The sequence below is a fragment of the Vespula vulgaris genome, chromosome 1 (assembly GCF_905475345.1).
Source record: "Vespula vulgaris chromosome 1, iyVesVulg1.1, whole genome shotgun sequence".
NCBI classification, from domain to species: Eukaryota; Metazoa; Arthropoda; class Insecta; order Hymenoptera; family Vespidae; genus Vespula; species Vespula vulgaris.
The window spans coordinates 16,222,205-16,236,676 of NC_066586.1; the positions used below are offsets into that span (position 1 = coordinate 16,222,205).

General features: G+C 32.8%; 1 protein-coding gene across 1 annotated transcript; it reads left to right on the forward strand.

The window, feature by feature from the left end:
• Window positions 1–1,809: 1,809 nt before the first annotated feature.
• Window positions 1,810–9,209, forward strand: LOC127065734 (dynein axonemal assembly factor 1 homolog). Its single transcript, XM_050998522.1, has 11 exons — window positions 1,810–1,926; window positions 2,043–4,090; window positions 4,171–4,262; window positions 4,327–4,548; window positions 4,612–4,754; window positions 4,835–4,998; window positions 5,080–5,165; window positions 5,853–5,995; window positions 6,224–6,463; window positions 6,931–7,198; window positions 7,823–9,209. Exons 1-11 carry the CDS (start codon window positions 1,876–1,878, stop codon window positions 9,091–9,093), a joined length of 4,728 nt encoding a protein of 1,575 aa, XP_050854479.1. The 5' UTR covers window positions 1,810–1,875; the 3' UTR covers window positions 9,094–9,209.
• The last annotated feature ends 5,263 nt before the right edge of the window (window positions 9,210–14,472 follow it).

A 14,472-nucleotide genomic window follows, 5' to 3' on the forward strand; every position in this document is an offset into this window, starting at 1 on the left:
GCATATTAGCAGCCCAACTTAAATACGATATCGTGTCAACCGAGTTGACATCATGGAATTCGAATGCCATATTATCTATTAGTCATAGTGAAATATCCGAAAAAAGAATATATATATATATATATAGAGAGAGAGAGAGAGAAACGGAAAAATATAAATAAAATAGAAAAAATAAATAAGCCTAAAAATATTGATATATTTTCCAACGATTAATTAAATTTTTTAAAAGAGAACATTTAAAAATAAATGAGAAATATATATATATAATATATTAGTCTTTTTTTATATTTTCTCTTTAAAGAAAATTTACGATTTATATATATATATATAAATATACATAATAAAAGAGAGAGCGAGAGAGAGAGAGAGTCTGTGTTTCGAAATAGCAGTAGTACAGATCGATTATATTCAGACTCGACGGACAAGCAAAGCAAGCGAGGAGACTATAGATATGGCGAAGAACAAAAGGTCGTCGTCTACGACAGAAAAAAAATCGAAAGGAAAAAGAAAAGAAAAGAAAAGTGAAGAAAAGAAATAAAGAAATAGAAAACAAGTATCGTAGAAGGTGAATAAAAAGGGAAAAGAAAAAAGGAAAGAAAAGGAGGAAAAGAGAAATTGGAAGAGAAAAAAAAAGGACAAGAAAAAAATACGAGAGAAAAGAAAGGAAAGGAAAAAGGAGAAAAGAAAAGAAAATAGAATAAAGCTTCGTAGGAGAGTTTATCGAACTATCGATCGATCGAATCGACAAACAGAGGAAAAACAGAATTTCATGACTAGGAAAATAGACGAGGAAAAGACAAAAAGAAGAGGTAGAAGAAGAAGAAGAACAAGAGGACTAGGGAATAAAGAAGAATAAAAAAATATAGAGAAAAAAAATTCTGCTAGATCGGGTTGGTAATCGTCGTTTAAAGAAGTCCGACGATTTCCTGTTTCGATCGGATTCGTCGCGACATTTGCGAATCGTCGACGTTGCTTCGTATCTTTTCCCAGAAGATCATGTTGATAGCATTCATTCGCGAATCATTCACAATCCAAAGATGGCCTGGACAGTGGCTTCGCTCGAGACGAGGATCGCGAGTCGAGAGGAAAAACAAGCGATGTGAACCAAAGGGGGAAGGGAGCATCCAGACGGTCAACTCGAACAAAGGAAACTCGACGTATGTATTCGCTAGAATAGATATCAAACAAGATATAGCCTATAAACAGTGTCAAAGTTAAACAGGTGTAAATGCATCAAGTAAATTCGTCTCTCTTTCTCTCTCTCTCTTTCTCTCCTTTTCTCTCTTTCTCTTTCGCTCCTTCTCTCTCTCTCTCTCTCTCTCTCCCCCTCTCTCTCCCTCCCTCTCTCTCCAACATACATACGCAAACGTTTTATGGAGAATACGTGCAACGATTTCCACCTTTTTCCGACTGGTGCAGACGTTGCATCGAGAAAAATGGAATATATTTTTTCTTTTTATTCCATCACGCACGTAAATGAAAATACGATGTTTTTTAATACGGTGGAATGGACGAAGGAGAAATTCAAAACGTGAGAAATTCAAATCGTGGCAATCGATCAAACAAGTGGCAAACATCTGTTTCTATGACTACGTTTATTCTGAACGTTCATGCAGAACGTTGCGTTGTCATATCGACACTTGGAATAAATTCCTCTTTACGTCTCTTTCTCTCTTCCCCACTCTCGTTTCCTCCCACCCTCGCTTTCACCCTTTCTCCCTGTCTCTTTTTCCATCCATCTGTGTACGTTGGCTCCTTCTTATTTCTTTGAATATTTTGATTGAAGAATAAACTAGAGTCATGAGTAATTCAGAAACGATTGGAATCGAAGATCGCGAAAGTCCGACGATTGTCGACGACGAATTTAAAAACGCAATGGAAAATCCAGAGAAAGACGAGTCGATGAAAGTATTAAAGAATGACAAGGTATGTAAGTGTGTAAAATTATTGGAACGATTAATTCTTTGTATTATTGTCAATATTTCTCTGTCGTTATTACGCGATCATTTATCACGTTTCGTCGTTGCTATATAATCATTTAGATCGACGTAAATGAAGAAAATCGCGTCGAAACGAACGAACCGAAAACCTACGAGGTAAAGGCGATTACTAATTTAACTGAAAGTGAATCTAATAAAAAAATGTCGACGAACGAAAGCGAGAACGATAGTGATTCGGAAGAATATACATTGGTTTTCTACGACAGTGGATCGGACGTTCAAACGGTCATCAATCAAGAAGGAATCATCGAGGATACGTCGAGTTCTTTCTCGGCACGTGAAAATGCTGATGATCGAAGAAAAATGATCTCGGACGGAGCAAGGATCGTCGAGATAAATGATTCCACGAATGATCTTATCGTGGAGAGCGAGGTTTCTAACGGCGTACTTTTACAAGAAAATGACTCGAACGTATTTAATCGTCGAGAAAGTTTTGAGAATCGTTCGAACGAACATGTAAAAGACGACAGTTGTGCCAGCATAGATTTCGAGGAATTAGAAAAATCTTTAGCCGTTCTACAGGTCAACGACGAAAGAACGTCGATAGATTTTTCGATTGATTCGGAGTTGGATAAAATAGTTATGGAGGAAGAGGAACAGGAAGAGGAAGAGGAACAGGAAGAGGAAAAGGAAGAGGAAGAAGACAATTTGAAAAGACAAAACGAGCTCGTAGAAGTTGGAAAACGATTAGACAAACTGGCCTCGATACTTTTTGAAAATTCTAACGAATTACGTCTCGAAAGTTTCGAAGATATGCTGTACTACCTCAACCCGGAAGACGCTATAAACATAATGAATATGGAAGGGAAAGGTTCTTCCGGTAGCGATAAGTTCATGGAAAAGATCGAAAAAGATTTCTGTTCGGATTTATCGATGGAACGTCTCGACGAAGAAAACACGAAGAACGAACAGGAAGAATTGTTCGAGTATTTCGACGCTTTGGACATAAACGAATCTACCGTCGACGAAAGACACTTTAAAACGGAAGAAAAACCTATTGAATTAAGCAATGAAAATCTTGGAGTAGACATGACCGAAATTCATGCTAAAACTTTGGCTAAACTTTTGGATTCTACTCATTACAAATCCGAGCTAGAGGTAAATGAAATTTTGAAAAAAATCAATGAACAAAAGATGAAGATAGAGGATTTGAAAAACGAGTCCTTGAAAGATTTGGCCATAGAATTTAGTCATTTCGAAGAATTGTTGGACGAGCAAAAAGCGATTGCCGAAATTGAAGACTACGAATTTATCGACGAAAGTTCGAAATTGGACGAGGACGAATTAGAAGAGAATATCGTCGAAAATCAAAGATCGATATCGCCGTTCATCGAGATGCCTTTGACGAAAAACGAAGTTACAGAAAATTACAGGATAAAAGTGATGGAGAAAGATTTTAAAGATAGGATGATAGACCTGAAAAACAGGCTGCCCGAAACTTTGGAGATTGTAAATGAAGGGGATAGTGTATCGCATAACATGAATCTTGAAACTGAAAAGGTAGATGAAAAAATCGTTTTGGAAAGTGTTCCGACCGAAATTGTGAACGAATCTGAGAATGAGGAAGACGAAAAATCGTTGATCGAATTTATTAATGAAAATTTGATTGGCGACATTATCGAGTGTAAACTCGATTCTATGATCAACGAGAGAGCTTCTATGGACGTTTCGAGTGATACATCGAAATCGAACGTCGATCTTCCCGATAACGATACCACCTTAATAATTAAAAAGGAAGAGACTAGCTACGATGACGACGAAAATCATGAAATTGGTTTAGAAAAAGGAATGACTATGGATCGTGAAAATGAAAAAGAATTAATAGATGCAAATCAAAATGAGACCGATAACAACGATGAGATTACAACGACAAGCGTAACATGTAATCCAGAATCGGAGGATACTGTTCAAGTGGAAATCATCGATGCTGTATCATCGTCGAATGAAAATTCACAAGGTCCAACGGACGATAACAACATCGAAAAAGTCGATTCCAACGAATCACTATTCGCCTATTTAACGGAAAAAGAGAACAGGCCGTACATCAAAGGCAAAGTTTATGATTACGATGAAAAAAAGCATGGCGTAAGGTAAAAAGTATTTGTTATACCATTACGAAGGATCTATTATTTTTTGTTCATATTCGATATATCAAATTCATAATTGCTAGAATGACGGAGCAGTTTATCAAGAAACATTGTAGAGAAAACAAGCTTTATCAGACTCCTTGGTTGAACGATGTCCTATATCTACATTACAAAGGTAAATGTAATGGAAATAAATTTGAATGTGAATTTTTTTTTAATTATTTTTATTCGCACGTAAGGCTTCTCGTTTATCGAAAATCTGGAAAAGTATACGGGTTTGAAGACACTTTGGTTGGAGAACAACGGAATTCGTGAGATTGCGAATCTGGAGAATCAAAGCGAATTGAGATGTCTGTATCTTCATCACAATATAATCAACAAAATCGAAAATTTGGAATGCTTGATAAAGTTGGACACTTTAAACTTGGCCCATAACATGATTAGAAAGATCGAGAATCTTGGTAATTCATAACTATCATTCCTATCGATTACGTTACTCTTTAATACTTACACAACGTTTTCAGACAGTCTGAAGTTCTTGAATACGTTGAATTTGTCTTATAATTATCTACAAAGTACTACCGACATCGAGCATCTCCGATTACTGGAGTATCTATCGATTTTAGATTTGTCTCACAATCGAATAGATACTTTCGATATCGTCGACGTACGTTAAACCGTTCGATATGAACAAATTTTGCAATTCTATAAAAATATAAAGGATAACGTTCAGAGAATTTATTTCAGATTCTCGGTGATATGAAATCTATAAGAGTAATTACTTTAACCGGTAATCCGGTCTTAAAGAATATCAAAATGTATCGCAAGACGATGATTTTAAAGTGTAAGAATCTTCATTATCTGGACGACAGGCCGGTATTTCCACGAGATCGTGCTTGTGCAGAAGCATGGTAAAATTAGAACAAATGATAAATGCAAATTAAGGACTGGAGAGTATTATATTTTTTTTTCTTTTTCTTTTTTTTTTCTAGGATGCGAGGTGGTCCAGAAGAAGAGGCAGCCGAAAGACGACGATGGATTGAAGCAGAACAGAAAAGGATCAACGACAGTGTTATGGGTTGGTATTAAAAAATAAATAAGGTATTGGAAATATAATGATTTATAAATAAGTATTCGTTATAAGCAAAGATATCTAATAAATAGGTATTACGGGTTATCATTGAAATACCTAGGTTGACCATTTTGCATATTTTTGTTTATATCATTTTATTATAAAAAAATATATATGTATATATATGAATATATATATATATATATATATATATATATATATATATTAAATTTTAATGCCATCTTATTATAAAAAGAAAATATATGCATACACATATAGCAAGATATTGCAACAAAATATATATACACACATATATATATATATATTCTTTTTTTCCATCGTTATACAAAAAAGAAAGAAAAAGAGAAAAAGAAAAAAAGAACATATATTACATCATATTCTCATCAATATGCATACTTACTTTTTATCATTTGATTGCACTAAATTTCTTTCCTTAAAATAATATAAAAAAGCAACACTTATTTTACAAATCTATCGTAAGATCATTTGGAAGGAAAAAAAAAAGAAAATCAAAGAAAAGAAAACAAAAGGAAAAAAAATAAACAAAGAAAGAAAGAAAGAAGGAAAATGATTTCCCATTTAATGACGATAAGTTGTCCAACTGCTTTCACTCATTTAACTTGGATCGATCTTTGTTTACCTGTCGACATGCACACGATCCGCCCTCGAAAGAGTTGATAAACAAAAGAAAGCTTCGCAAACCGGTCGGTAGGCCCGAAAGGGAAGCGGAGGAAACTAATAAGAAGAAAACGAACCAACAGGACGACGAAGAAGTCGACAGGGAGAAGTCGCCGATGCGTACGAGCAAGGAACTGGTAAGAACTAGTTTCGTCAAGGTCTGATACAGAATTCGTGCTTCGAATAAGATCATCCTCGCGGTCCACACATCGCGGACTATTTGATCATTCACGTTGCGTGAATCTTGTTGCCTGTATGCCCTGCTGTTCTGCCCTGTTCTCTCTCTCTCTCTCTCTCTCTCTCTCTCTCTCTCTTTCTCCCCCTCTCTTTCTCTCTCTCTCTCTCGTTCTCTCTTTCTGACGAAGCTTAAGCTGGAAGGGAAGAAAAAGTTGAGCGTCTCATCATCCTCGTCCTCGTCTTCGTCTTCGTCTTCGTCTTCGTCGTCCTCATCTTCCCCCACTTATTCCGATGCCGAGCTGGAAAACGACGAAGAAAATAAAAACGGCCGACAAAAAGTAATCGAGGAAAGTGACGGAAACAGGCCATTGGCGGAGGAAGAGAAAAATGCACAACGTAATCTCCTCGTACCCTGGAAAACTACTCGAGTAATTTTGACTTCTTCCTTCTTCTTCTTGTTTCTCTCTTTTTTATTGATCTTTTGTTTTTGTTTTTTATTTTTGACCAATCCGACAAATATCTATCTCTTCGATATGACGAGGAAGTCCCGCGTTCGAAAGTTTCTTACCCCGTGATCTTGGAAAAAACTAATTAAATCCTTTTCACTGCTGATTTTTCTTTCCTTTTCTTTTCTTTTTCTTGTCTTCTTCTTCTTCTTTTTCTTTTTTTTTTTCGCAGGTTAAAAAAGCTTACCAACTTTTTTACGATCATTGAGAAAAAGAAAAAAAAAGAGAAAACGAAACAAAAATAAGTTGATACAAAAGTCTCGGAAAAGAGTAAATTGATTTATAAGATCGTGTAGAAACTTTTCACCCACTTTGCATATTTTCATTGGAAACAATATTTATTTTTTTCTTTTCTCTTTTTTTTTTTCTCTTAAATACTCTCTTCGAAGATCATCAATAACGATCAGGATCGAGAAGTGAATCGTGAGGAAGAAGAAACTTTACGATCGAAGGATTACGTTGCTGGTGATGCTGAGAAAAAGAGTTTAGGCATACAAATTTTGAATGAACGTAAAAGTCTCGAGGATCCTTTAGGTGGCTACGCTTTAAATAGAGAGGTCACGGATTACGCGAAAATTATTCTGAAAACAACGGTGGATAAAGCGACCGAGCAACGGCCTTGTATATCCGACAAAAAGGAACCTACACTCGATAATGGTAATTTATTACCAAACTGCGGATGTTTATGCGAACGTACATTTTCTTTTTTATAAATGAATTTTTATTACGTCATTTATATATTTGGATAATCAATTAGTTTGTTCCATTGTTGTGTTGCACATATCTATTACATATTTATTTCAAAATATCTCGATTTTTCTCGTCGTTATAATTATCACTACTATTTATTCGATCAGTATTTTTATCAATCATTGATAAATATTTCGTAAAATAAATTTTCAATATATAGAAATATTTTCGATCAGTACGTAATATATATAACTGATCAATATAAATAATGAAATATCGGTATTGCGTTTGAGTTTATTATAAATACTAACCATATCTATTTATATAACATACTGACAAATTTATAAATATTTCTATTGATTTTTTAAATTACTTTAGTGACCATTTCTTTAAAATATTCATTAGAAATATTTAAAGATACTGATACTGAATAAATAGCAGCGTATAATTATTCGCGAATAGTGTAAAATTGCTTTTCTTTTTTTTTTTGCACTAAAGTGACAATATTAATTATTATTTGCACAAATATCCGCAATATTATTATTACCGTAGTATTTCGATTATGTATTTAACGTAGTATCATTATTTTAGAAAATGAAAATATTCAAGACGCGTTACCTGCTGCTTCTAAAGCATCCTATGATACTTCGAAATATACCAATATAGAAAGTTATCAAAGGAAAAATGATAAGAATCCATTAACAGCCAAACTAAGCAGCATTCGTCAAGGTATGAAAGATTTTTGCACTAACGTCGATAAATTCGTCGAGGAAAACAATATCGTATTTAAGAACGGAAACATCGAAAGTTTCTGGAAAAACGATAGTATTAATAAAAACATCGATAATCCTTCCGAAAGTATACATCACGATGATAAAGAGAATGATTCCAATCAAGAAATAATCGAACGATTGAGTAACAAAGAAAATAATACGAAAGTGAAAGAGATATTATCAGAAGAATTAATTAACGAAGAAGACGATCGAAATATTGTTAAATTAACTATCGACGATGATCGTGATAATGAAAATAAAAATGATAATAAAAACGATAATAAAAATGTTTCGTCAGGATCCGAGAGCGTATATGACTTATTGACTCTAAAAGCTTGTCCTAAAATCCTCTTAAACGATACAGTAAGATCGTCCAACGAAACGTTGATCGAGGATGATAACGAAATTTATTCCAAGAAATCGATCTCTTCGGAAAATGATAAAACTCTTTCGATCGAAGAAAAAAATTCCTTAGAAAAATCCAACGTTTCCATAACCGATAAATGTAAGGAACACTTGTTAAAACAAGTTAAGACGTTTACTCAAAAGGAATCACCGTTGCTCAAGAAATGTATTAAGAAATTAATTAACGATACCGAACACGATGATAATAATATTAAAAAACGATGGAATTCTTGGTACAACGATTCCCTTTCTAATCCAAGATCGGTTTTCACTGAAGCTTTCGAGAATTCTTATAAAACAAGATCTCCGACTGATCAAAATATTGGCTTGAACGTTGACACGAGTATACGATCGCATTATAGAGACGTTTCCGGTGATATTCCAAAATCCGATCTCTGTGCTATCGCCGATCTTGTGAAAAAATCCGACGAAGAAAGAAAGACGTACGACCACGCTGATCTCTACAAAGAATTTTGCGAATGCTTCGAGGAATTGCAAAGTAAACAAAAGTACGCCATTATACCGGATTTTCTAAAGAATAAAAAGGATGATAATAAACTCGTTCGATCTAACGATCGAATTGGTGAAAACTCGAATGATAAAAGGGCACTAATCGAAGATATTACGGAAACGTCGACGAATTTATCCAAGCTCGAGGATGAAAAGAATTTAGAAAAAATGTGAACAATTTTTACGAATGAATTCGCGTTTCTTTTTCTTTTTTCTTTGTTTTGCTCCTTTTTTGTTTTAATCAACTAATTCGCTTATAGTTTAGTTTGTATGATCATTGTTTTGAAACAATAAATATATAACATATATATATATATATATATATATATATATATATATACACACTTCGTAATACAAAGATATTTGGAATTCTTTTTTTTTCTTCGAATTACAACAAATTTAACAATACAAGCGGACGACAAAATTTCGGTAAGTGCCAAAGAAGACGGGCCACCTACTACGTACAGTTTATTTTTCTTGTTTTGTTTTTTTTGTCCACACTCGAATCAACAATATAATGATAATGATGATGATGATGATAATGATAAAATTAATAAATAACAATACGTCGTTAATAATAAGAATAACGATGATGATAACGATATGATAACGATGACGAATGAGACAAATGTTTGTACTCAATAAATATCATGCAATAATTATTGTGTATAATGTCAATTATCTGAAAAGAAACGATAATTAGTTCGCACATGTTTATATATATATATATATATATATATATATATATATATATATAAATGGAAAGAAATGCTTCTTCCTTCGTATATACGATAGGTCATTTTTCTTTCGATATTTCAAAACGTTCGAAACTTTTCTGATTTATTTGTCATGTATTGTGTAAATATACATAATATATATGTATATATATGTATGTATATAACTATTCATACATACGTTTTATACGCTTGCGTACGAACTATACGCGTACGATCAATACGCATGCATTTAATGTTGGTATGTATGTGTGTGTGTGTGTGTCGAGTGTATGAGTATATCCGCACAAGAGCATCATTCCCTTGTTGCATTCGTTTATTCTCTTGATCTCCATAGGAAGTAAAGAAAACGTATCGATTATAATACGTATTCCAATGTCACTAGACTATATCGGTTACAATAATAGATTTACAAATGTTCACTTTTACACTGCTTCATCGCATAAAACAGTTCGCAAAAATGAATATCATTTGCTCCCCCTCTCGTTTATTCATATTTTCTCTCTCTTTTTTCTTTCTATCTTCTACACACATACACAATCAGTTGCTCCCTTTAACATTGTAAATCCTTCTTTGAGATTAGACCGGATGTTATCGAATTATTTAAAAGTAATTTTTTCATTATGACAAACACGGATTGAAAAGTAAGTACGTATAAATATTCTCGAAAAATAATTTTTTTATATCATTTAAAAATTATAATAATAAACGCCTGACAAAAGCAAGAAAATATTCGTGTGAAATTTTTTTCTCGTGTCAACCTAACAATCTTTACGACAACCAGCTCAAATTTTCTTGATATTTGCAGTCCTTTTCTCGTGATTCACCCCCGTCCTTCTTTCTCTCATTCACAAGATTTACGTTTCGACAAGTCGCAAGAAATTCCGTCGATTTTACTACGAAGAGTATAAACACGAAGTTGTAGCACGTTCGCGATCGAAAGATTTATCTAAAAATAAACTTAACCAAAGCTCGATTATGAAAACTCTCTCTCCCTCTTTCTCTTTGCTTTTATAGTAGATAATTTGCATTTTCTCCGTTTGCACTTATGTCAGACTAGTGCGGTATAATTCAATTGATTCTCTTTCGATAATATCACAATTCCTCTCTTTAATATTCGAACAGATCGAGCCGATTCTTTATCTTTTTTTTTCTTTTTTTTTTTTTTATCGAACGGAGAGCGAATGATAATGAGAACGAATAAAGAGTCGAAAGAAAGAGAGAGAGAGAGAAAACGGTATCGAAGGATAAATGGAAAAGATCATTTTCTTGGTACATACACGTTGGAATAATTTACATGTAAGAAGATTTATGAGATTAGAGAGAAGAAAATATGAAATGCGTGTCTTTATTCGAACAAGACAAAGGCAGAGATAAAGATAAAAATAAATAAAGAAAAAAAGAAAGAGAGGGAGAGAGAGAGAGAGAGAGAGAGAAAGAAGGAAAGACACGAGTTCGACATAAAATAATGACATGTTTTCCTTCTGCTTTTTTTTTGGGATTTAACTCGGTTTATCTAAGCTAATCCGATCGATTATTATATCCTTATCGTTAATATTATAATATTAGAGTTAATCATTATTAATTATTATCGTTAATAGTAATAATGATGACCGTTATCGCTATAGTTATATACTATTTTAATACATTAATACATAATTATACATATATGTATATATATGTATATGCATTGTATATATAAAAAAGTGATGAAATCTTCGTAGCTATCTATCGATTAATAGCAAGAATGCGAGCGCCATTGTTCCATTTTTCAATTGCTTTCTTATATCGTTACAATTTCCCTCTTCTACCTTCTTCTTCTTTTTCTTCTTAATCTTCTTCCGCTCTCTGTATCTCTTTTCTTTCACTTCACCGGATCTAACGCTGAACCCACGCTACTGTTCGCCAACTATAATATATTTCGCCGACAGTATAAATAAATATATACTTTAGCGACCAATGATTCCAACAGCGAACAGGTGTCCACTCGGTGATGGGTGTGGAGAGAGGGAAAATTGAGAGAGGGTTGAAGAGATGTGAAAGAGGGACCATTGATCAATTCAAAGTCCTTCTGTACGCGGCGTTTGTAAAACATTCGTCAGAAATTTATCGGATATATATATATACACACACACACACATATAAACGAGCAGAATTAATTAACTAATTGTCCGTGAATAAAACCAACTAATTATTACTATTATTATCTTGTTATACATCAATGGAATAAGCTATTAAAAAGATCCAATATGGAGGATACGCATAGAAATCGTACCCGTACGTATTGTTCGCGAAAAGTAATCAGTCCGCAAATGAATCTTAACCAATTTGAGTGACATATCCGATAAGTACGTATAAAACCATAAAAGTTGATATCTTATATATGTACTTATGTACATGTAAGTAGTTAGTAACCTAATACTACAATTTCTTTCGATTATTCCTCATCGGATATTAAATTCTTTAGGTCGCTTTGAACAGATAATTTTCACGGCGAATCCTCGTCTTTTCATCGTTAAATCGAATCACGAAAACGTTAATGGCGTATTCCTTTAATCAACCCCCTCCCTCCTTTTTCCTCCTCCTTCACCATCACCACATTCTCTTTTTCCTAACTTCTTCATCATCCATCATTTTGCTTACGAATCTTCTTCATCTTCTTCTTCTAACCCTTCTATTCTCCTTACCCTTCCATCTCGTTATATCTTTCCTTACTTGCACCAACCCCCTACCCATCCCTCCAAGAAACTTCCGAAAAAAATGTTTTCATTCGCGAGACAGTTCGATAACAAAATTCAAACGAAAAAGTGAAAACAATTTTGATCGAATTTGGAAGGGGATGGGGTGGAGTAAATGGCTTTTGATAAGAATACGAAAGATTCTACGAATCAGCGACGATAATCAAACAAATAATGAAAGGGGAGAAAAAGAGAGAGAGATGGAAGATTTGTAAAAATGAATAATTGAATGAATGAATAGATGAATGAATGAATGAATTAAAAAAATTAATGAGATCATAATGAAAACATAAAAAAAATAAACGATTAACCAACCCTCTACTTAATATATATTTTTGCTCTATAAAGAAAATTTATTTAATTTCAAATGTATACTTGGTGAAGTATACATTTAAACTTCGTTCGAACAAAATTTATATTATTACAAATTTATACCCGGCGAAGTATAAATTTATTCTGGCGATTAAACGAAATTTATATTATTTGAACTTTATACTTAGCGAAATATATATTTAAACTGTTTGCTAAACAAAATTCGTATAATTACAAATTTATACTTAACAAAGTATGAATTTAAATCGTGTCTCCGAACAAAATTTACATAATAATATCAAATTATGTACTTGTCGAATATTAACTGAAAATTAATTTCGTCCAACGAAAAAAAAAAAAAAAAGCAAAAAGAAAATAATAAAATAAAATATATTACGTGAACGCGTGAGATAAGAAGAATTACATAATGTTATAAATTGATTAAACAACACAATACAAACAGAAAACAAATGAAATGAAATGAAATGAAATGAAATGAAAAAAATGTAGATAACGATCAGACTTTCTTCTTCTTAATTTTTTTTCCTTTTGATTTCAAAGTACATATTTTTATTCGTACGATTTCATTCGATTCGAAAAAAAGGCATGAAAGAGAATAATAATAACAGTAATAATAATAATAATAATAATAATAATAATAATAATAATAATAATAATAATAATAGTAATAATAATGATAATAATAATAATAATAGTAATAATAACAATACTAATAATAAGGGAAAAGAAAGAAAATAAGGGCTGATTCCTTGTCTGGTATCTTTTTTTTTTTCTTTTTTTTCGCAACTGTCATTACGTACATCTTCTCGCCATAGTAGTCTAGCCGTTGATCCGCCGATACTGTTCCATACTCTTATAGAAAAGAACGAACGAATAATTAGCAAGTTTCGCATATGTATTGTATATTATTTTATATACTCTTTTTTTTTCCTTTTTTTTCATTTTTTTTCATTTTTTTTTCTTTTCTTTTTTTTTCATTTAATTTATATGGACAACGAAAGGTTATTTCTAAAACTTTCTGCTCACACAGTTCATCCGCGTCGCGTGTGTTTGCGTGTGCACGTGTATCATCTTTTTATGTATTTTATGTAAGTGTATGCACTTGTTTGTGTGTACATTTGCGCGTGTCCTCCCATTTATTTATTTATTTATTTATTTATTTCTTCTTTGTTGCATCTTCTTCTTCTTTTTCTTCTTTGTTCGCACACGTGCAAGTTCACTATGACTAGAGATAGAGTCAATTAACTCGTTTAGATTTAACGTTATTAATTCGCCAACACATCCCCCTTATTATTTCTTTCGTACTCGTATAAAGAATAAGAAAAGACATCTCGTGCCGTTGGGCATTATCACGTGTTTCACTCGTCGGGCTTTCAAAGGGTACAAAAAAGGGTACAAAGCCCGCTCCTTTCGTACTGCGTCCATCTATAAGATTGTTGGTTTGTTTGTTTCTTTGTTTACGTGTATCTGTATGTGTATATATATGTGTGATTCGCGAAATATACAAAAGAGCACGGGTTATCCGTTCCGATCGGCGTTTTTTTTGCTACTGTACGTTTTTCACCTTGTTCCTTCGCGACTCCTCGTTTTAATTTTTATTTTTCTTCTTTCTTTTTTTTCCTTTATTATTGTTAATTATTATTATTATTATTATTATCATCTTTTTTCTTTTCATTTTCTTTTCGATCGGATCGTTAGCATTCATTTTTATCGTTATCGTTATCCTCATGCAAAATAGATAAATCGAT

Coding starts and splice junctions, on each gene's coding strand:
- LOC127065734 (XM_050998522.1), top strand. CDS start 1,876: ATGGAAAATCCAGAGAAAGACGAGTCGATGAAAGTATTAAAGAATGAC. Junction 1,927..2,042: donor AAGTATTAAAGAATGACAAG/GTATGTAAGTGT, acceptor ATAATCATTTAG/ATCGACGTAAATGAAGAAAA. Junction 7,199..7,822: donor GGAACCTACACTCGATAATG/GTAATTTATTAC, acceptor TCATTATTTTAG/AAAATGAAAATATTCAAGAC.